Below are 15,126 nucleotides of genomic sequence, written 5' to 3'. Positions count from 1 at the left end.
AGCAGAATAACAGAAAAGCATTTCTCCTAAATACAAAGAACAATATATGGTCAAATTTTCTGCTTTATAGAAAACATCATCTTTTACATTAATTCATTTTTGTTGTTAAAAATCAGGTACATACAAATGACAACTGGGAATCTTATTTTATTACTGCCCACCATATTCTACTTTGCTAAATACTTAATTTTATGGAGAATCCAGAACAGATTAGCAGCAGTCATGTTTCACCTACCTCAGCTAAAACTTCTATCCTCACATCTTTCCCTGCTTTCACGTGATCCGTCTTCCTGTATCATGGGCTTTCTATACACTAATATCTTTTCTTAGAATATCAACACTCAGTATTCTTTGATTAAAACAGGTGTTAGCAGAATCATCAAAGTCAGCAAACCCTTAACCTTCAACATTAAAGACCTGGAACGCTTCAAAATTCAGAAGCACAAGGACTGTTTAAACCCTAGATTAATGAAAATCAATATACTTGCAAGGCAGTGCTGTAAAATAAATGACAAGAAATGTCATCAGTTTTACATATCAAAAAATGAGCACTTTATTTTTACAGAGTTCCTTCATTCACATGAAATCCCCCTTCATATAACTGGACTCAAACTAAACATGTATCCTTTATCCTCTTCTGACCTACAATTAAATCCAAATTAATTTCTAATTAATAGCAAACAGCTTACAGTAAAAAAAAAGTAACTTGTAAACTTTTTCACAAAAATTCCAGAATGGTTGAGGTTGGAAGGCACCTCTGAAGATCACCCTGTTTAACCCCCTCTGCTCAAAGCAGGGTCATCTATAGCAGGTTGCCCACGACTGTGTTCAGCCAGGTATGGATGGAGACTCCACAACTTTCCTGGGAAATTTCTTCCAGTATTCAGCCATCCTCTCAGTTTCAATACTGTTAATGACCCAAGCACTCTCCAAAACAACTCTATGGTGTCAGAAGGATGCATACATGTGCTTTCAGTTTCTTTACTCTTTATACGTTTATTACGCTACCTGTGAACTGAGTTTTCTGTAGAGTTCTGAAAACAAAGCAGCATCTGCTTCCCTTCTTTGTCGCACAACTATTAAAAAAAAGAAATAGATTAAAAAATTGAAAGAAGTATAATAGTTATGACTGAAATTATATATTTGTGGTAAATTGGAAAACGTATCCAAGAAAGCATAATGATGTTTAACTATTTCACTCTATTTACACATACAGTTTTGCCTGTTATCATGCTATCCAGTTAGAGCCCTGAAAATTCTTGCATTAGAAGTGATGCAATGTAGGTACCTGTTTTTCTTAGAGAAATAAAAATATATACTTTCTAAAGAAGTGCCCTTTTGAAAACTAGTCTGCCATTCTGTAGGTGTAGGGAATTAAAACATAACAGAAAGCAGATACATGTGTTAAAGAACACTGTAAAGCCCTTCACAAAACTAAGTGTAATTGTTCATATTTTAGGCAATAAAAGCAAAAAACAAAAGCAGTAATGCCACTTGATCAAAGTCAAGCAGAATTCCAGGGTCACGCAGCTTTTATATACTAAGAAAAATAACAGTCTCAATCACTGCCCGTTACATAACAGAAGTCTTTGCTCAGAGTAAAAACATCTTCAAGCTTCAAGATGTCTTCAGAAAAGCCATGCTACATCATGTTTAAAAATAGAAAGATAAAACAAAACCATCTTAAGAAACCTTAAAAATGAAAATTTGCTGTTAGAAATGTTAATCAGCATCAAAAGCCACTGCTACATACATTTTACCAAACAAGTCCCTTCCTGCACAGTAACTCCAAAATAAAGTTAAAAGTATACATCCAGTTGCTTGTTACCTGACCACTAACATCAGCCTACAAGCTGAAGTGGGGGAAAAGGAAGATGAGGGAGATAACCCTTTTCATAACTCCTAGCAATAAGCCCAAAAAATGTATGCTGTGCTGGCTAGTACTAGCCAAGGCACGCAGAAACTCATGCAGAAAGTGTATACTGTAGAATACAGTGTTTCAGAAATGCATCTAGAGAAATTCTGATGCGCTTACTTGCCTGTCAGCAAGTCATAGATGCTCTGTGTCAGTAAGGAATACACATGTACTTTAAAACTTCAGTTACCCTAATCCAATCTCTCTGACTGAATATTCAAAGCTCAAATATAAAACTTTAATTTAATTAGCATACTTCAAGTAATGGTTTCTGGACATTCTACTGTAGAGCACATATTCTGCTGAAAGCAGTATTTGACTTTTCAAGCAGAATGCATCACACCCCCGTTGGATTCACAGAGTCCAGCGCTTGACTCGGAGCAGCAGAGCGCAATGGAACATAAATACAACATAATTTACACTGTCATGGTCTGATGTTTTGGTTTTGAGAAGGTGGTTGCAGATAAACTTGTAGAGGAACTGAAGACAAGAAATATCAGGAAAGTCACAAACAATTCCATCGATTCCCAGGATGCTCATTCAGCAAGTTTCACACTGATGCTCATGAAGTTAACTCTGCCAAAGTGTAATATTTCTAAAGTGCACATCAGAAAAATATCTGTCTTCTAAAAAGGAACTATGAATACCTAAAGACTGAGTACTGCTAAAGTGAAATGAGTGCAGGATTAATTGTTCTTTATTTTCATGGTGGCTAAGACACAAAGTAAATGGCAGCAAGGAAAGGCTAAGCTGAGCATTCAGGAAAATCTGAGCTGTAACTACAAACAGCCACTCACAAATACTAACTGGGGAATTAATGGAACTTCCATCATGAGATTTTTCACAGTGGGAGCATCAGTAACAGATTAGATAGCCAACTGTGAGGCAGAGTTATCCCCTTTTCAGAGGAATAAATTGAGCAGGTAACTTCTTGAAGAACTTTGATTCCTATTTCTGAGGAAGAAACAAAGATGCACTTACGTTCTTTCTTGATTTTCTCAGCTACAAGAAATTCATCCCGTTCAACAGTGGGAGCAAAGTTGCTTCCAATAACTCTCACTGCATACTGAAACTGCTGGGCTGCATCAGCTGAAAGAAAAAAGCAAAACTCTCTCAGTTAAGCAGAGTGTTGAAGTTCTACTGAAATAAATGCATAAATAAACTTTAGGTTCAAAGCTAGCTCAGAGATATTGGCATCATATTCCAATGCATAATACAGATACTGATGGAGAGGTCACAAGTGAGTGACTTCCCTCCACTGCTCCTTCATCATGCAATAATTCTCTTTCTAATATTGTTGCTGAACAGTACTGTTTTAGTGCAAGAATCTCCACTTTTTGGGAAGATTAATACTCTGGTATCACTGAGGTAGGGCCAGCTTGGTATTGATGCCTCTACAGCATAGTCACATTCCCATTTATTGACCAGAAAAATCAATCAAATTATAACCCTACAGACATGTCAAGTGCCCCTACTAAATGTTGGGTAAGTTTCCACTACTCTTAAGGAATAACTGTAATAACATCAGGGGAAAGGTACATAACAAAAAGTAAGTGTAAATGCATGGTGACAGCTACTTGAATCCTTACACTTCTTGACACCAGGGGAAAAAAAAAAGTCATCTAAACGATTCTGCATATTAAGTCTGTTTTGCATATAACAATTTTGTGTGCAAATGCATTAGACTCCTCCTGTGTTTTATTTAGTTAAGCAGTCAACTTTCAGGGAAAATTGTAGAGTAATGCAGCAATGGGTAGCCAAGGAAAAAAGAAAGGATGCTGACCTGGACAAATACATACAAAAGGAATAGAAAAATGGAATAGGGTAAAGGCCCAATAGAAGCAGAGATACTTTAAGAAATGAATCATCTCTTAAGTTAACTAATATTGACAATAGAAAAAAAGTCACCTGGGAGACACCAGGAGTCAATTACTGATTAAATACATGAAAATATCCAGAAATTTATGGAAAGGAGAAATTTGAAATCAGGATGTGCTATGTTATTTTTCAATGCCCATTTTTGACTGCCTTGTGATATAAATGCCACCCACTGGTCCTAATCTGCTAGAATACAACCGTATACCAGCAAACATTAACCAGTTCACACAAAGCACTACTTCACACGATCAGGAAAAAAGTCTGATCAGAGAGAATCATTAATGTTTAACAGCATTTGACAATATTGGACTACAAAAGGAGCAAGGGTATCGTTCTACTTTCAGGGAAGAAAATGTCAATATCCAGACTACTCTGAGGTTACAAATCTGCATGGCTTAAATGCCTTCCAGAAAGACGTTCTGCTGTTAGTATATGCAACCTCTCATTTGCAATAAGGACTTGAAAATACACATATAAAATAATTCAATAGTTAGGCTATTGATAGCTTAACCTAGAACTGATGAAACAGGTGGGAAGAGTAAGGGGAAGTGTTCCTGAATAATTCTTAAGTATAATGCATGTCATTACAGAACAACATGATTTCCAAATGTACTCTGCAAGGCCAATTAAAGTCAAACATTGGCACTAAGTTATCCCAAACAACAGCAAGAATTCTGTTGTTTGTTAATTCCTCAACTGTGTACCTCACAGCAGTTAGGCAACAGCTAGGTTTTTCTAGTCATTCTTACATATTTTTGGCATGTTGCTATAGTGACTTAACATGGGCTACAAATTAAAAATAAAATTGCTACAGGAGTTCCAGGTCAAGCATCCTGGATGAACTAAAGGCAGGAGAAGGATGAAGGGTTGATATCAAAATACTTCATCAGTTATGACATGTATCTAGATTGATTAATGAACTCCCTCACTAATTATCCACTAAAAAGCAGGAAAAATGGATCTCCAGTAAACTAGTTCAATACTAGTTATAGAAAATATAAAAAGAAAGAAGCAATTAAAAAACCACATAAATAGACATCTTAAAAAAAAACAAAACACACAGATCCCAGACACAACAAAGCCACAAGAACTTCCCTCTACCGTTCCTCCTTGCTCATCAGATGCATTTCTAAGGAAAATTATGTTCTGAAATTAACTTCTATGTCCACCTGCACCACTCTATCCTTTAGGGATTGCCCTTTAACTTGTTTAAAAAAAATTGATAGAGGTCTCAGGGATATCAAGTTAAACTGTCATCGAAACTGGGGACTGGTAGAATGAACACCCAAACAGCTCTCCCTGGGGGAGAGACTGCAGCAAAAGCTCAGTGGTTAAGCATTCCCTCTAGTCTGCTTGCATAGAATTACCAGTATCAGGCACTCTATCCTGCCCGGACCACAGCCAGTGACCACAAAGGAACGGAGACCTGAAGAATGAGGGAAGAGGGGTTTCTGAAGAGGGCTACAGGGAATGAAAGTCCAAGCTGGCAGTATTGCTGCTGAGGAATGCAAGGGGTTTACAGAAGAGAAGACTTGCAACACAGATGCCCAGGAAAGAGTCTTATTTAACTTTACTGAATGAATTTGTTTCCTATACATTTATGATCTTGCAGAATATCACAGTATGTTTATCTTAGTAAGAGTGTTGAATAAGAAAATATGGCTTTGATTAAAAAGAATAATTCTGCTATGTCTGGACAGTTGAGCATTCTTCATTAAGATGTTTCTGCTAACTTTTCAGTAGATGCTATGATTTATACTGTGATTATCGGTAAGCTTAATGCTTGGAGAAAAAAAAATCAGAACATTACATTTTATTTATTTACACTGAACTACAACACAGTTTTTCCATGTGAGCAATGCTGTATTTACTGTGTCTGTCCACTTTTTAAAAATTCTTCGGTTTCTGAACAAAATGTTTCATAGCAGTGTTTTTAAAAGACTTAAGTGCTATGTTTCCTCTCTGTTGTTCTCTGTGGTTTGGAGGGTTTAGATTAGATTCAAGTGAACCAAGATCCACACAATGAGAAATCAAGTGTGTTTTCTGTCTTTAGGCACCTGATGAGATAATTACAAAATCTAGCAGAGATGTGTACAGAGTCTCTAGAGACTTTCTGGAATTTCATTTCTCTGGAAGAATTGACTCAAAGATAGCTATACACTGCCACAAGTTTGGGTGGGGTTTTTTTTTGGTTGATGATGTTGGAATAGGGATTTACTTCCAAATAATAGTAGAAAATAATGGACTTTGCCCTTTGTGCATTTTCCAATCTGCCTCTGACACTAGAGCTTTTGAAAGGCTACCTATGCTAGTTCTGTGGTACAAGGGAAAAATCAATGGCAAGACTGAGAGACAAAGAAACACATGTGAAAGTTTCTGGACAGAAACCTTAAAGATTTAAACATAAATCCTCAATCTAATAAAAACCACAACAGATACATGATTAATAGTAAGTAGCAGGGTTTTTTCTTGTAACAGGGAAGTTAAGAAAGTTATATAACCTTCTATAATAACATTCTATTTCAACACCAACCATAGCAAGACTAGTTAAAGACTAGTAAAACTTTAGTAAGGCTAAAGACCTAGTACGTTTTTTTCCATACTGCCCTAACAAGACATCTGAGAGAGATCTCCAGTTGAAAGACTACAATTCCATCAAAAAATTCTGATTATTAAACCGGTTACACTACTAGCGAAACAGATAACTTTGTTCTGTAATCTACTCTTTGCACTTACGGATTTGCACTGCCAACTCAACAGCATCGTAGCAAGACTGTTTTTATATTACATTTTATTCAGATTTTCATGTTTTATTCATATCAAGTCCAGCTTCTCTTTTACAAACACAACTCCCTGCTGTGGGAGTTTCTTCAGCAGATTATTTCTTATAAGTCTGTAAAATAACTTCAGCACCTGAAGTGATTAAACATAACTTAATATAGATAACTGTCAGTAAAATAAAGATTCACAGAGTTCATAACTAATAGACACATTTAACTGCTACCCTCCTCAAAGAACAGCCATTATGACAGCAGACGGGCTTAAAATACACAGCTATGTATCCATGTATGCGTACATCCTTCTTCATCAAAAAGTGATTACGGCATAAATCTGTTATGTAACTGCAAGCTCAACATATCTGATGCATGAAATTGAGGCAGCTGTTTGTGGGGTAAAGGGGGAAACCAACACTGATCATGACTTGTTTTCCATAGTCTCATCAGAGCAGTGAATGCAGGTGAAGACAGTCACCCCCCTCAGACTACACCCCTTAAGTATTACACACATACATACACAATGATACTGGTAAGCAGCCACACAGCTGAACAAAGAAATAGCACTTGCAAATCGCAATTAAGAAAAAAAATTTTAAAATCAAAAGTCTCTCCTTTAAGCACAGCAATCTACCAATAATTCAAAGATCTACACTCCACCCAGTCATTCAAACTTTCCTACAAACCATGCTGTATTAACACTGAACTACTTCAAAAGGCAGATGACAGCATTTTAAAGCTGCAGAAGATACAAGTGTAGCACATGCAAAAAATATAGAAACAATGCACAGCAAGAATTTGGCTGTAAAGAAAGCAAGGAGAAATAGGACAAAAGAAAAAGTTTAAAGAAAAGTTTAAGAGACAAAGAGACAACTGGCCAATATACTTCCAAGAAGCCAGTATTTCAGAGGAAAGGGTGAAATTCAGCAGGTCTTTTGCCAAAAAGCATTTTAGGAATTGAACTGAAATTCACTTTACAGTCTTATACATTTCTTTCAACACGTCAGCTATGGGCCTACTGAAGGAAAAAAAAAAAAACACCCCCCTGAAAAGCTAAGTACCAATTGAAATTGTGTTTTCAAACATTAACGTATAATGATTGTGAGAAACCTTGTTTCCTGAAAAGAAGATATTTGGTAATTTCAATTTATCTGTAAGCATAATTTCTAAATTATAGGAGAATTCTAAAGAAGGCTTATCTAAACAAAACAGTAATCACCTTCTTGAAAGTCTTCAGAGATTAGCAAATTCTCTCCACTATCTCTTCTTCCAGTCAGCTCTCTGTCATCCCAGACAACAATTTTGCTTAAATGCAGATGCAAAGTTATTGTAAAACAATTACACTTTAAACTGCATTCAGTGCTGCGTGTGTGGCATTGCCGGACTAACAACTATTGCTGCAAACTACCCAGATACAGATGCTGCCATCTAACACATGCCCCTAAAGAAAAAAACCCAAACTTCTTTTCTGTAACAAAGTGTTTTCTAAACACCTGATAGGCTCCTGTGGCAAAACTAAGCCTGGAAGAAAAGCCGTAGAACTTGAGAACCTTCTCACATACACCATGAGCAGACACTCAGTTTGTGAGTACAGTAATGCTGCTGTACCTTCTCTGTTTTAATTATATCAAAAGTTCTACAGCAGTATGAATTATTGGGGGGGAGGGGGAATGGGGGGAAGCAATTGCATTAACATAATGTCATATACTGATAAACTAAAATACTAGCCTAGAATGCCATTAGTGTTACTAGTTTGGTTTTTTAAGATAATCTACACACATTGTAAGCAAAACTGCTTGTTCCTGTAGAAAACATTGTGTTTGAGAAGCGTAATTTTAGGACTATCCCAGTTATGAAGTATTCCTGAAAAAAATTAATTTTGCACCGTCTTCTGCTTTAGTCAACTATCTCAAACTTCTCTGTTGTAAGTTCATTTCTTTCAGAAGGAAAAATAACAGTAAAAACAAATTATAAAATGTAAATGTAAAAAATATTCTGTTCATGCAAGTTTTTACTGGAAGCATTTTAAGTTTATTCTTAATTAACCATCTTCCAGTCTCCACACTCCTTTCCTACAAAGGAGGGGAAATAAAAAAAAACCCAACCAAAGGAAAACAAAAAACCCAACCAAGCAATAAAATCACGAAATAGAACCCAAACCACACACTCTCCCATGCCTTTCCTTACTTAGGAGCTGTCCACAAACTTTGAAACACTGCACAGGAAACATAACTATTCTTTAATTCTGTACCATTGCTGGCTCTTGTTGCATTGTCAGTAAACAGATTTATCTGAGGAATGTCCCACCGGACTATCAGCAACTCGGTCTCACAGCCTTCTCAGAACTTTCTCCTCGCTGTGAATTTTTGCCTAACTTGTCAACTTGCGTTTGCTTCTGGTATTAGCATAGGTAAAAAACGTGCCATACCACCTTTCAGATGAACTCTATGCCTTCCCCTCACCATGAAAATTTAAGATCTATTCCAATAGTTCAGAATTAAATAAATAAATAAAACCACCTCACAGAACAACAACAAAATGCTGACTGAGATTACAGAGATTAAATTAAGGCCATATTATGGACTTCAGGTAGCAAAGTGCTCTCTGAAGACTAAAATACTACTTTCTAGAGCATTTGCACCTCCAAAAGCACTTTGACATGCAAAAATATTTTTGGGATTCAAAACCAAATGGGTGTAGCTTGAATATTTACAGCAATACCATTTGACTCCATTGGAGGCACAAACAGCTCTTAAAACTGACAAGAACAAGAAGCTTTTTGTCAGAAGGATTAAATTCACTGCCCAAAGAGAAGCACACAAGCCTGTGTAACTGCTGGAGTCCGCACATAAGGGGGGGCGGGGGGGGGGAATCATAGAAATTACTGCATAGGCAGGCAAGCTCTCTGCAAGATCAGGTATTAGTGTAAGAGTGAGGTCTATAGCCTGGATAAACACAGAAAGACTGATAACACAAAACTACTACACTAGTTCTTAGACACTGTGAGGCCACGAGGAAGAAAGAAGCCAGCAATGGCTCCAACTGCAGAGCGCAGAGATCCCCAGCTAACTGCAGGGAGTGACTGCGCACACATGCGAAGCTACCTCTAAGCCCCGAGCTGAGAAGCGGCTAAAGCACAGGAACAGAAAGCTTTCAAGCCTTAGCTCTACCCAAAAAAAAGCTGAGGTAGATTTTTTTTATTTTAAGTAGAGTTCTTCCATATAACTTCCATATAACTTTTTCATATAACTTCCATATAACTCAGCATACCTTGTAATGAATTTCTCAGAAGCCGAGCTGTTTGTGAAAAAACAGAAAAACAGTAACTAGGCCTATGCAGCTGACTGATTTTGGAAACTAAGCAAGCCATCTACTTAGTAGATGGTCTCAAAAAAATGGGGAGAGAGGATAGCTCCACTACTGGGAGCCTCTGCAGACACGTTCCATCATAGCACAAATTCACTTCAACATAAATCTTTAACAAGTAGGGAAGGTGGAGGCCTTCTAAGGCCATCACAGGCAGAAGGAAAAGAATCCCCAGCAGACAAGAGGCTCCATCAGGTTTATGGAGGACTTCAGCCATGGGATTGCAGAAAGCAAACATGGATATGGAGTAAGACCACTCACCCCACATTAGCTCTAAGTGCACTATTATGATACAGGCATTACATAAACTGAATCCTTCAGCTCCTTCTGAAGCCATAGCTTCCTCACAAACCTAATAAAACACAAGTGCTGAGGAGGAACATAGCCAAGTAAATCAAACCACCTGAAGTACAAACTCATGGAATGTATAGACAGGAAGAACCATTAGATCATTGAATCTCTACTTCTTTCTATTATTTACCCACTACATTTCACCCAATTGCTTCAGTACCTTGTGTTTTACTAGAGCAGTTATTTCAGGAAGTTATCAAAGGCCAGGACTTCAAGAAGTTCATAGCAGGATAACTATACAAATGCTTAAAGATGGCTGTTTGTACCTAGCTTCAGCTTCTTGTTACCAGTTTTTACCTGAAATTTCTCTAATGAATTCAAAAATCTCTTAAGGTCTAAGGTTTTTTTCCCCTAAACTCTGTGGAATTAACTGAAATTATAAATCACTTACCTAAGACTAAACCGATAATACCTGTGAAGTCTTCTTAAAAAAAAGAGAACATGTATATACAAAGCAGCCTAACTTCATCAGTACCCTGAGAGAGTTGAAGCCGCCTGTAGACCACTAACCACTCACAAATACCATACTTCAAACTTACCCTGTGCTGAAAAGAAATTAGAGTTACAAGTCTGAAAAAAAAAAACAGTGAGATGCTAAATAACTTGTCTGATGGTTTCCCTATCACCTAGGGATACGTGCATCACACCTCAACACAAAGGATCCCATATGCACCTTTCATGACCAGGATTTCTTCCACACAGACCTTTTGGTTTACCAGTTTCTATGAACTTCATATCAATACCCGAGTTGACGAAAAACCAACAACACACATACTACAGTTGACTGTTTCAAGAGAAGTCTTATGTTAGAAGGGCGAGTCTTCAGTGCTATAGTTCCTCATAACACAAAAATAAAGAGCAGGGTAAGGACAAGCTTCCTATCTGTCACATGCATAAAAATATGGGCAATAAATGTGGCAGACAACTCACAGTAATTTTTTTAAAGTTGTTACTTCAAAGAACTCCTCAGGTTAACTACAAGTGAACAGATGCAGTTTACAGGTTGCACTCAGCAGCCTACCAATGATTTTGGAGAAAACTTCCCTTTCACGAGTCACACACATACAAGAGAGGTTTTAGTTACATGCGTAGAATCCCAGTGTACAGGAATAGGTTGAACACTTATTTAAAAAAAAAAAAGAGTTCTTTTTCATGGTTTTACATGTACTGCTTGCAAATAAACTTATTACTCTAGTCAGAAGAGAGGGAGATGTATAGAAACTATGATTTCAAAAGGACAGCTAGATCCAAAGTCAGTAGAAGTGAGCCACCTCTCCTCAATACTCACACTGTGATTGATACACACAGTGTTCTGTTTCTATTCTAACGCTCTAAGTTTTATAAGTATCACAGACCTAGATAAGATACTCAATACCAAGAAACAAGCTTAGATTAAGTTGAAATCACAGCTTCTTTCAAGTCTGCAGAGTCATGAAGAAAACAGTGGCCTCCACTACTCCAAATTTCTCTCTCTCCCCCCCCCTTTTTTTTGGGGGGAGCAGACCTGGCACAATAATTTAGAATATCTGACAGTGAAAAGTTTGAAGTGCTCTTAAATAAGAACATGTACCAACTGTATTAGAAAAAAAAAATCCATATGTTAGAAGTGAGAAACGACTTTAAAAGCAGAGCTATAATAGCACCTTAGAATTGTGGGCTGATGTGAAATACCCTTTAATACACAATTCAATCAAATGCTAAAAGAAATGTGTAGTTACACAAAAACACAGTAGGTATTAAACTGTTTAGAAGCAAACATTGATTTGAGGGAGGCAGGAGTAGAGACTTGCCACGTCCTGATAAAATCTCACATCAGAAATTCTTGTCACAAAACTATACAGATTGACAATTCTGAAAATGGGAGATTCATGGCTTTGCAGAAGACTTAAACATGCAATAGAGAGGGAAAGGATTTTGGAAAAACAAAAACCAGAGCAATCAACAGCTTTAAGCATGTTTCTGTGAAGGGGCAGCTACTCAACATTTCAGTGAAGACAAGGAGATAACAACTTTTCCCAAGTCTTCCAAGTTTCTGAGATGAATCACAGAACAGTTTGGGTTGGACGGGACCTTCAACGTTCATCTAGCCCAACCCCCCTGCCACCGGCAGGGACACCTTTCACTAGATCAGGCTGCTGAAAGCCTTATCCAACCTTGACCTTGAACACTTCCAGGGATGCAGCATCCACAGCTGCTCTGGGTGACCTGTTCCAGTGTCTCACCACTTTAATAATTAAAAAAAGACATTTTCCTCACATCCAGCCTAAATCCACCTTCCTTCTGTTTAAAACCGTTGCCCCTTGTCCTGGCACTGCGCGCCCTGGTAAAAGTCTCTCCCCATATTTCATATAAGCTCCCTTATTATATATTGAAAGTCTGCAGTAAGGTCTCCCCAGAGCCTTCTCTTCTCCAGGCTGAACAACCCAATTCTCTCAGCCTGTCTTCACAGGCGAGGTGTTCCAGCCCTCTGACTGTATTTGTGGCCCTCCTCTGGACCCAGTCCAACAGGTCCACGTCTGTCTTGTACTGGGGGCCCCAGAGCTGGATGCAGTACTCCAGGTGGAGCCCTGAGAGTGGACTAGAGGGGGAGAATCACCTCTCTCGACCTGCTGGCCACTCTTCTTCTCATGCAGCCCAGGATATAGCTGGCTTTCAGGGCTGCAAGAGCACATTGGTGGCTCATGTCCAATTTTTCATCTACCTGTATACGCAAGTCCTCCTCTACAGGGCTACGCTCAATCCATTCATCCCCCAGCTGGTCCTGATACCAGGGACTGCCCCAACCCAGGTGTAGGACCTTGCACTTGGCACTGTTGAACTTCATAACCTTCACATGGGCCCACTCGTCAAGCCTGTCAAGGTCCCTCTGGATGACATCCCTCCCCTCAAGCAGATCAGCTGCATCGCTCAGCTTGGTGTCACCCACGAACTTGCTGAGGGCATATTCAATCCCACTGTCTACGTCATTAACAAAGATATCAACCAGCATCAGTCCCAGCACAGACCCCCGAGGGGCACCACTTGTTACCGATCTCCATTTCAGCATTGAGACATTGACTGCAACTCTTTGGATGTGGCCATCCAGCCAGTTCCTTATCCATCAAATAGTCCATCCACCAGCCCATACCTTTCCAATTTAGGGACAGGGATGCCACGTAGGACTGTGAGGTGCTGCCTCCAATAGGCAGAAACAGAAAGTTTGAGACACACACAAAAAGTATATTTGCATCTTGTCATTCATTTTCTAGATGCCTAAGCAGTAATTCATTTACAGGCCATGTATTAGTTAGTTTGAACCCAATTCTTCACTCAAAATTATTAGTTACTGTCACAGAAGTACCTAAAGGTAACCAGGAGAGACTTGTCAGAAGGGGGGGGTGGGGGGAGAAAAGAACAGAACACATAAAAGACTTCACAGCTACTACTGATAAGGAAGAAAGCCATCTCTCATACAAGAAAATAGATACCACAAAAGCGATGACATGAATTTGCCTGGTGAGCAATGCTTATAAACAGAGCAACTTAAAAAGGAGACTTAGCAGATGCATCTCTTCCTTTCCACCCTCCAACTGCTTACTAAAAACAGAGCCTTTGCCTTGATTACAACAGACAAACTTATGCAAACAGGCAAGAGATTCACTCCCTTGCTGGAGGAGCACCAAGACGTAGAGGACCTGTAGCGGACCTAGTGGATGTTAGTGCCTCGGCCCGAGCAGGCACCGGAGGAAGGCAGAGACTCCTGAAGGCGGACACCCGCCGCCTTTTGCCCCGAACACCCCGGGAGCGGAGCCCCCTCCCCAGGAGAGGGAAGCGCCCTTCGGAGCCAGCAAAGCGCTCCGGGAGGGGGGGCACACGGCGGCACCGCACGCCCACTCCCGCCACAGGGACCCCCACGGACCCCCGAGGGACCCCCAGGGATCCCCCAGGGCCCGCGGCTCCGTCTCCCGGGGCCGCCGCCGTGCCGCCCGGCAGCAGAGTCGCCCGCAGGCCCGGGGCGCATCGCCCGGGCTGCCCGTCCCCGCCGCAAGCCCCGCCGGGTCGGGGCGGGCGCCAACGAGCTCCCTACCAAGGGGGCGAGGGGGGATGGCCTCGGCGGCCCGTCCAGCGAGACCGGCACCCCCCACCCCGGAGCGAGGGCGGGCGGCCGCCCTGCCCCCGCATCCCATCACCCCCTCCCCCCAGGGCAGCCCTCCCCGGCCCCCGGGCTCCAACGGCTGTCAGCGGGGGGAAATGGCGGGGGACCGGGGAGGTAAAGCGGTTACCTTCGCTCTTGCCCAGGATGCGGCAGCAGAGGTTCTGCAGCAAAACGTTGGGGGATTTTTGGTCCGGAGTCGCCATCGCCGCCCGGGAGGCAGGAGGTGAGGGACGGGGGGGGGGGGGTGGGGAGGGGGCGGGGGAGACAGCGGGCGGCAGAGCCGGGGTCACGGCGGGATGACAGAGGAAAGGAGGAGAGGAAGCGGCCCCCGCTCCGTAGCGCAAAGACCCGGCGACAGCTCCCGCCCCGGCCGCCGCCGCCCGCCGCCTAGGGCGCCATTTTAACAGAACCCGCCGAAAGCCGCAGCGGCGGCAGCCCAGCGCCCACAATGCCCCGGCGCTCCGCGGCGAACACGCTCCGCCGCCGCCGCCGCCGCCGCCCGGACGTTCCGGGGCAGGCGCCGGCACCCCCGCATCGCCCCCACGCCCGCCCGCCGCCCCGCTTGTTGCCGGTGCTGGGACACCGGCGGGAGGGGACACGCGTGGCCCAGGGCGTCCTGAGGCAACGCGGCGGTGATCAGGGCTGGGTCTTTACTGGGAGGCCTGTCATGCGTGCCAGCCCTGACCGAAAATGTCCCCCAAATTCCC

The 15,126-nt window shown here is 41.3% G+C and overlaps 1 protein-coding gene across 1 annotated transcript in view; it reads right to left on the bottom strand.

Annotated features, from left to right (window-relative positions):
* TUBGCP3 (tubulin gamma complex component 3) overlaps positions 1-14,682 on the bottom strand; it is a 54,624-nt gene extending 39,942 nt beyond the window's left edge. The window contains exons 1-3 of the mRNA XM_064440207.1: positions 14,547-14,682; positions 2,897-3,004; positions 1,009-1,076 (exon numbers count right to left, since the gene is read on the bottom strand). Coding sequence (XP_064296277.1) covers positions 1,009-1,076; positions 2,897-3,004; positions 14,547-14,622 — 252 coding nt within the window. The 5' untranslated portion in view covers positions 14,623-14,682. The remainder of the gene's footprint in view (positions 1-1,008; positions 1,077-2,896; positions 3,005-14,546) is intronic.
* Positions 14,683-15,126: the final 444 nt, after the last annotated feature.

Source organism: Phalacrocorax carbo, chromosome 1 (genome assembly GCF_963921805.1).
Source record: "Phalacrocorax carbo chromosome 1, bPhaCar2.1, whole genome shotgun sequence".
In the NCBI taxonomy this organism is placed as follows: domain Eukaryota; kingdom Metazoa; phylum Chordata; class Aves; order Suliformes; family Phalacrocoracidae; genus Phalacrocorax; species Phalacrocorax carbo.
This window is presented reverse-complemented; position numbering and strand designations above follow the sequence as displayed.